This window comes from Rhinoderma darwinii, chromosome 10, assembly GCF_050947455.1.
Source record: "Rhinoderma darwinii isolate aRhiDar2 chromosome 10, aRhiDar2.hap1, whole genome shotgun sequence".
NCBI lineage: Eukaryota > Metazoa > Chordata > Amphibia > Anura > Rhinodermatidae > Rhinoderma > Rhinoderma darwinii.
In genome coordinates this window covers 37,929,057-37,937,753 of record NC_134696.1, presented here as the reverse complement: position 1 = coordinate 37,937,753, position 8,697 = coordinate 37,929,057, and the positions used below count along the sequence as shown (strand labels likewise).

Genomic DNA, 8,697 nt, shown 5'->3' with positions numbered 1-8,697 from the left:
TTCCCCTCAGGGGCTTTGCAAATGTGACATGGCCGCCGCAAACCATTCCTGCTCAATGTGATCTCCAAAAGCCAAATAGCGCTCTTTCCCTTCTAAGCCAAGCCGTGTCTCCAAACAGCCGTTTATTACCACATGTGGGGCATTGTTTTACTCGGGAGAAATTGCTTTACAAATTTTATGGTGCTTTTTCTCCTTCAGTCCTTGTGGAAATGAGTAAAAATAAGCTAAACCTACATTTTCTTTGAAAAAATGTTGATTTTTATTTTCAGGGCCTACTTCCAATAATTTCTGAAAAAAAACTGTGGGGTCAAATCGCTCACTATACCCCTAGATAATTTCCTCAATGGGTGTAGTCTCCAAAATGGGGTCACTTGTGGGGGGTTTCCACTGTATTGTCTCCTCAGGGACTTCGTAAATGTGACATGGCCTCCGCAAACCATTCCTGCTAAATGTGAACTCGAAAAGCCAAATGGCACTCCATCCCTTCGAAGCCCTGCCGTGTGTCCAAACAGCCGTTTATTACCACATGTGGGGTATTGTTTTACTCGGGAGAGATTGGTTTACAAATTTTGCGGTGCTTTTTCTCCTTCAGTCCTTGTGGAAATGAGAAAAAATTAGCTAAACCTACATTTTCTTTGAAAAAATTTAGATTGTCATTTTCAGGGCCTACTTCCAATAATTTATGCAAAAAACCTGTTGGGTCAAAACGCTCACTATACCCCTAGATAATTTCCTCAATGGGTGTAGTTTCCAAAATGGGGTCACTTGTGGGGGGTTTCCACTGTTTTGTCCCCTCAGGGGCTTTGTAAATGCGACATGGCCTCCGCAAACCATTCCTGGTAAACTTGAGCTCCAAAAGCCAAATAGCGCTCTTTCCCTTCTCAGCCCTGCCGTGTCTCCAAACAACCGTTTATTACCACATGTGGGGTATTGTTTTACTCGGGAGAAATAGCTTTACAAATTTTATGTGCTTTTTCTCCTTTAGTCCTTGTGAAAATGAAAAAAAAAAAATCGCTAAACCTACATTTTCTTTGAAAAAATGTCGATTTTAATTTTCACGTCCTACTTCCAATAATTTCTGTAAAAAACCTGTGTGGTCAAAATGCTCACTATACCCCTAGATAATTTCCTTGAGGTGTGTAGTTTCCCAGATGGGGTCACTTTTAGGGGATTTTGACTGTTTTGGCACCGCAAGAGCCCTTCAAACCTGACATGGTGCCTAAAATTTATTCTAACAAAAATAAGGCCCCAAAATCCAATAGGTGTTCCTTTGCTTCTGAGGCCGATGCTTCAGTCCAGTAGCACGCTACGGCCACATGTGGGATATTTCCTAAAACTGCAGAAACTGGGCAACAATTATTGAGTTGCATTTCTCTGGTAAAACCTTCTGTGTTATAAAAAAAATTGTACTAAAAATTTATTTCTGCAAAAAAATATGAAATTTGTAAATTTCACCTCTACTTTGCTTTAATTCCTGTGACATGTGTAAAGGGTTAAGACATTTTCTAAATGCTGTTTTGAATACTTTGAGGGGTGAAGTTTTTAAAATGGGGTGACTTTTTGGGGGTTTCTAATATATAAGGCCCTCAAAGCCACTTCACAACTGAACTGGCCCCTGTAAAAATGGCCTTTTGAAATTTTCTTGAAAATGTGAGAAATTGCTGCTAAAGTTCTAAGCCTTGTGATGTCATAGAAAAATAAAAGGATGTTCAAAAAACAATGCCAATCTAAAGTAGACATATGGGGGATGTTAATTAGCAACAATTTTGTGTGTTATAACTGCCTGTCTTACAAGCAGATACATTTAAATTGAGACAAATGCTAATTTTTGCAATTCTTCGCTAAATTTTGGTGTTTTTCACAATTAAATACTGAACATATCGAGCAAATTTTGCCAGTAACTTAAAGTCCAATGTGTCACGAGAAAACAATCTCAGAATCGCTTGGATAGGTGAAAGCATTCCGGAGTTATTACCACATAAAGTGACACATGTCAGATTTGAAAAATGAGGCTCGGTCAGGAAGGTCAAAAGTGGCTAAAGAGGGAAGGGGTTAAATTAGTAATAAACACCGGACACAAAGCGCTCACTGTCCACTCTGTAAATTTGCAGAACACTTCCAATAATCCATAGTTCATGCCGGAAAATCTGATTTACTGAAACAGAAGGAAATTTAGATTGATGTGATTCTGTCCAATGATAATCCTGCAGGAGCCACTAGTAGAATAGGAGCGCCATTTGTGGCAGCCTGTGTTTTCTCCATGTGACAGGGGATACACGTCAACACATGATTATGATATTTATTCTAAAGAAATCTTATAAAACACTCATATTTGATATTTTTCTTCTTTTATCAGATTTGAAAACTGGACTTTTCTGCTCTCCATGCAAAAATCAAAAAGCTTACATTGCCGAGACGATAAACTGTGGACGTAAGTAGATGGTATAATAATATCAGTGACTGTGAGTTACAATGTAGTGTACAGCGCAGGGGCCGAGTAGATACATAACTAACACTCTAACACTTTCTTTCTGTCTAGAAATATTTATGCAAGTTACAGAGGATGAAGATCTATATCTAGACTGTAACTTTATGTGGCATGCCAGGCTGCAGGAGCCCTATAAAAATGTGTTCATCATGGTAAATATTTGACATATTTCTAAGGGAATGAGGGTAAAATGGGAGATTTTTGATAAAGTAACCAGGAAAGTGCCTGATATCATTGTACATACGGCCATCAAGTCAAGGCGTTTGTTTCTCTCCCAGTGATAATGTCAGGGGTCCCCCAGGCTATTGCCTGGGGGACACATGGTCGCACGGCCCCCATAAGTTGTTAATAAAATGTGTTTTTTGCTTGGTATGTTTTTTCTCTCCCCCTTTCCCTCTTTTCTCCATTTGTTATTTTATATTAGAATGGTACTTACCATCCTGGTGTCCCCCGGGTAAGCTGTGCTGGTGGCACGAGCCGGTTTCCAGATGTTTCTGTCTCTGGGCAGTTTGGAGTTGGTCCCAGCTGATTGGACCTAGGTCAGCTGTGCAATTGCATGAGCAGGTTCTGGCAGATTCTATCTCCAGGCAGATTTGTTGGAGGCCAGCTGATTGGTCATTGATAAAATCCTAAAGGCGGGAAAATTGGACATAAAAGGAGCAGTTCATCGTGGTCAAGCAGCCAGTTTTGAAGATTGAACCGTCGCCATGGATGTCCTGCTGATGGAGCTGATCAGAAGAGCGGAGTCGGAAGGAGGAGAAAACTGGCTGAGGCAATGCCTAGCAGCAGCGCCGTCGAGGGAGGACGCGGGAAGAAGCGAACTTACTGGGCTGGAAGACGACATAGAGGAAGCAGTGTCTCCTGCTGGGTCGTCGCTGGAGGTGCCGTCATCAGCTGCAGCCAAGAGGAGGAAGTCTGCAGCAGAGTCATCACTGAGGGTGGAGCGCAGTTCCGGACGTTCGCTCCAGGTGCCGGAGCTTGAGAGAAGGCGGCCAACCGTGTCATCAAAGAAGGTGGCGCACAGTGCCGGAAGTGCGCCGCAAGTGCCGGCGCCGTTGGCTAACCCGCTGGCCAGAAGTTTAGTCAGAGAACGGGAGACAGCATGTTGGTCGGCTATCCCCTCCTGCTCCAAGGATGGTGTGGAGGACACAGCTGAAGCGCCGGCCTCACTGGTTTTAGAGGCGGCGCAGGACTTTTCTTCAGAGCTGCAACCGAGGAAGAGGAGCCGGAAGACTAGGGTGGCTTATTCTCCACCCCCGCCAGTATCAAGGAGAAGAAGAGGTTCCAGGAGTCAGCTTTCCTGTCAGCAAGTTTCCCCAGGATTTACAGGCACGCAGCAGGATGTAGCAGGAGCAGTGCCCGACCCAGGACAGGTGGAACAGAGTGGTGAGATGCCAGCTACCCCTTATCTGTCCCACCCCATCCCCCCTCCCCTCAATTCTAATGTAATGTTTGAAATTTTAAAATTATTAGCTGATTTGGTCAGTGAGGCGGCTGTTCCTGCTAGTTCCCCCGCTGATGTATGGAAGCATAGTAGTCAGCAGTTACAGAATGCTGGTTTTAGTAATATTCCTGTTTTAGAGAAAGGAATTGGTGTTTAGGAAACTTGTTGTAAGGAAGTGATGTCTTGCGATATTTCGCCATTAGGTTTTCATTTACAGCCAGCAATTAAGGAGCGTATTTGGAGGAACGAATTTATAGATTTATTTTCTTTATTACCATCTGCGAAGGAGACTCTTGTCAAGCAGGATGGTAAGTCTGATAAAGATGAGGATAAAAAACGTTCTCCTCCTAAGTCAATCTTTAACTGGCTACAGGCGTTCTGTATCTATGCTTCAGTTTTAGGGGAAAAGTCTTTCATTAATTCTAGTAATTTATTCCAGCATGTAGACATCATTCTTGAGGCTTACCGCCAGTTTGGTGGTTTAGCATGGTACAATTATGATGAAATGTTTCGCCAGAAGATGGCAGTGTACCCTTCATTGAAATGGGGCACTAAGGATGTTGGTTTGTGGCTTAGTTTAATGCTTCCACAAAGGTCAGTGCCCAAGCAGCAGCCTAGTTCTCAGAATACGTTGAGGAAAGGAGTTTGCTTTGCTTATAATGAAGCTCAGTGTAAATGGTTGAACAATTGTCGGTATAAACACGAATGTTCCTTTTGTGGGGGTTCGCACCCAATGTGTCGCTGTTTTAAAAAAGCAAACCAGTCTCAACCCCCTAGTACCAAAGAACAGTTATCCAAAAGCATGGACGCCAGTGAAATTAATAAGAATGGCGCCATGGCTAGAAATGTTCCCAGACAGGGAGAAAGCTAATTTAATTTTTAATGGTTTTAAGTTTGGTTTTGATATCCCTTCTTTCAAAGGATCTGGTTGTTGCTGGGTGGATAATTTGAAATCCATCCAGCAGCATAAGGATATTGTGCATCAGAAAATCCTGAAAGAGCTTGAAACTGGCAGGATCGCTGGTCCTTTTATACATCCGCCGTTTACAGACTTTAGACTTTCACCTTTAGGAATTGTCCCTAAGAAGGAATCGAATTCATTCCGTTTCTTACCCGTTTAAGGCTTCATTAAACGATGATGCTGATAAGTCTAAAGCGACAGTACACTATGCTTCGTTTGATCAGGCTGTCTCTTTATTGAGACAGTTTGGTCAAAATGCTTTTTTAGCAAAGGCTGATATCAAATCAGCTTTCCGTTTACTACCAGTTAACCCTGCAGGTTTCAACTCTCTAGGTTTTCAATTTGAAGGTAATTATTTTTATGACAAATGTTTACCAATGGGTTTTTCTTTATCTTGTTTCTATTTTGAGGCATTTTCATCCTTTTTACATTGGGTAGTGCAGAAACAAATTCCAGATGGAGGTGTTCTGCACTATCTTGATGACTTTTTGTTTATAGGTGATGCTAGTTCTGAGTTATGTTATTCCTTATTGTTAAAATTTGTTGAGTTTATGAAATTTTTTGGTGTTCCGTTAGCTGAAGAGAAGACTGTGTTTCCATGTAGATCATTATAATTTTTAGGTATTAGAATAGATTCTGAGAGAATGGAATTTAGTTTACCAGAGGAAAAATTGTTAAAGTTAAGGGTTTCTTTAGTCAGTATGTTAGCTAGGAAGAAATGTTCATTACGTGATATGCAGTCACTTTTAGGTTTGTTGAAGTTTGCCTCTATAGTTATTCCTATGGGAAGAGTTTTTTCAAAGCGACTGTATTTTTCAACAAGGGGTCTTAAATCACCTAGGTCCCATATTAGGTTAACGGTTCAGCTAAAAGAAGATTTAGCTGTATGGCTAGAATTTTTATCTAAATTTAATGGACACAGTTGCTGGCAGTTTCATTTTGAGGATTCTGACTCTTTGTCTTTATTTACGGATGCATCCGGTAGTATGGGCTACGGGGCATTCTTTAATGGTCAATGGTCGGCTGAGTTATGGCCCAGTGTTTGGCGTGTAAACAAGGTTACTTCAAATATTGTCTTATTGGAATTATTTCTGGTTTTGGTAGCCATAGTTGTATGGGGTCATTATTTTAAGAATAGGAGAATTTTATTGTTTACGGATAACAAAGGTGTGGTCTTTGCAATTAACACATTATCTTCAAAATGTGAATTAGTAGTTAAGATATTAAGACATTTAACTTTATGTTGTCTGAAGTTGAACATCTGGTTGAAAGCTAGCTATATAGAAGGAAAAAAGAATGATATAGCAGATTCATTATCTCGTTGTCAGTGGCGGAGGTTCAGAACGATGGCACCAGAAGCGGAGCTTTGTGGAATTCCGTGTCCTCCTCATTTATGGAATCTGATTTGGGACTAATCTATGTTAATATTCAGAGATCCTTGGCTCCAAGAACATGGGCTGATTATTCAGCTGCTTGGAAGGAGTGGGTTAATTTCTGTGTTAATGAGAACTGTAATTTCTTTCATAATGAGGTAGGTCTAGTTTTGAAATTTGTATGTAGCCTGATTAGTAGGAGGCTGTCATTTGCCTCCATTTCTAAGTCTCTGGCAGGCAATCTCTTTCTTTCTTAAATTAAACAGTTGTCCGGCTATTTCTTCGCTCTTCCCAGTTAAGCAGCTTTTGAAAGGTTACCATAGGTCAGCTCCGGTTGTGGAAAGAAGAAGGCCTATTTCATTAGATTTGTTGTTAAAATTATTCAATGTGTTACATTTAGTTTGTTTTAATAATTTTGAAGTGTGTTTGTTTAGAACAGCATTTGTGTTAATGTTCTTTGCAGCCTTGAGAATAAGCGAACTGGTGGCAGAGAGTAAAGTTTCAGTCTCGGGCCTTTCATTTCAGGATGTTAGTTGCAAAGTTGACCATGTTTTGTTATTGTTAAAAAAATCTAAGACAGATCAATTAGGAAAAGGTCGTTTGGTTAGAATTAATCAGTTTTCTGGTTCTGTTCTTTGCCCAGTTTCTAATGTTAAACATTGGTTGTCAATCAGGCCGAGTCTTGGGGTTGCTTTTCTGATTCATCAGAATGGAGATCAGCTGTCCAGATTTCAGTTTAACTTTGTTTTGAAGAAATGTTTGAAGTCCCTGAAGTTGGAGCATTTAAAAATATCCTCCCATTCGTTTGGAATAGGTGCAGCTACGGAAGCTGCACAGTTAGGAATTGATGAAGGGATTATAAAAAGAATTGGTAGGTGGGAGTCTAATAGATTTAAACTTTATGTTCGACCAGACTTGTTAGTAGTGTAATTATATATCTACAGGTAAGCGTTTGGTTGTTTGCATCCTTGGCCACTCTTTTATATTTTGGGCACAGAAGAGAGCCGCGAGAAGGTCCTATACAGAAAATTTGTCTATGGATCCGCTAGTTTTTTCTGTTTTTTGGCATGGGGTAAGGGGTTTGCAATGGAAAAACGTGTTTTCTTTAGTTAAATCACTGAGTTCTTATTGGCCGGATCCGAATTTAATTATCATCCATGCTGGAGGTAATGACCTAGGTAAAGAAAAGACTTTGGACCTACTTTGGGAAATGAGAAGGGATATAGCCTTGATAAAATGTTTTTTCCCTGACGCTACTATTTCCTTTTCAGAGATTATTCCAAGACTGCTATGGTCCTCTGGAAATTATAAGTTTTTGAATCGAATCCGTAAAAGGATTAATAGAGCCATGTCTAAATACATGTCGGTCCTCGGTGGTCTTTCTTATAGACACAGTGACCTTGAAGACCTCACAGACGGGCTGTTCAGAAATGATTGTATACATCTTTCTGATGTGGGTATCGACATTTTCAATTTGGGCTTGCAGAATTTAATTGAAGAATGGCTGCGGTGTTTTGGGGGGGGCCATGTCTTGGTAATGTCATGGCTTGTGGGGTTTGTCACCCAGCTAATGCTGGGCGGACTTGGTTTTTATTGGTCAAAATATTTATATTTTATTATTTATTCGATTATTTATGGTTATTCTCGTCGAATTATTTTATCTTAGGTTACCCTTAATAAACACCGTGGCCATTTTTATCCAAGGAAACTGTTGTCATGTTTTATTTCAGTTTGATTGAGTATTGTGGGGTTTGTGATACCATGACATTGATATAAATAATTGAGACATAGAAGGTTCTAACAATTGTCCATATTATCTTTTCAGCCCGGTGAAAATGAACCAAAAGTCACCGAGGACAGCTTTTTAAAAATCATGGGCATACAGATGCACGAGTCCGGTGTTTACCAGTGTACCACCATGCTGCAATCCGGTGTGCCAGTCAGCCACCTTGTGTATCATGCGAGAGGTAAGTGCATATTATCACCGCCACTATGCGGAACTGTAATACATAGACGGCCTACGCTGATATATGAGGGATGGATTTCCCCGGTAGGAATATTGGATGTAGCAGTTTGCCACTTGGCTCATCCTTTCATCTCCAGCGCACTGTATTTTGTAGATAGTTTTCTAGTGACGGTGCTGTCCCTTATAATTCTACATTTTTATGGTAAGAGTTTATTATGAACTATAATGAGGAGAGATAATTGTGATGTCCTGATATATTATATCTTTATTATTATTTCTGTCTTAAAATCACCTAAAATGCAATTTCTTTACTCCCTTGATACTGATAAAAAGAATTATTTTTTATTTAGTTCTCAATGGATCAACGAGAACAACAGCGGTATACCAGCCTCGTCCCACACTGCCTGACGTGCTTGACATCACAGCGCCTGAGACGGTATTTCAGAAGACATTAAAAACAGTAAA

General features: G+C 40.4%; 1 protein-coding gene across 1 annotated transcript; it reads left to right on the top strand.

Moving 5' to 3' along the window:
• The first annotated feature begins 2,717 nt into the window (after nucleotides 1–2,717).
• On the top strand, nucleotides 2,718–8,227 carry LOC142661375 (uncharacterized). The gene is made up of 2 exons (XM_075838757.1): nucleotides 2,718–3,874; nucleotides 8,092–8,227. Exons 1-2 carry the CDS (start codon nucleotides 3,196–3,198, stop codon nucleotides 8,097–8,099), a joined length of 687 nt encoding a protein of 228 aa, XP_075694872.1. The 5' UTR covers nucleotides 2,718–3,195; the 3' UTR covers nucleotides 8,100–8,227.
• Nucleotides 8,228–8,697: the final 470 nt, after the last annotated feature.

Excerpts from the sequence above, each read along its gene's own strand:
- LOC142661375 (XM_075838757.1), top strand. The coding sequence starts at position 3,196 with ATGGATGTCCTGCTGATGGAGCTGATCAGAAGAGCGGAGTCGGAAGGA.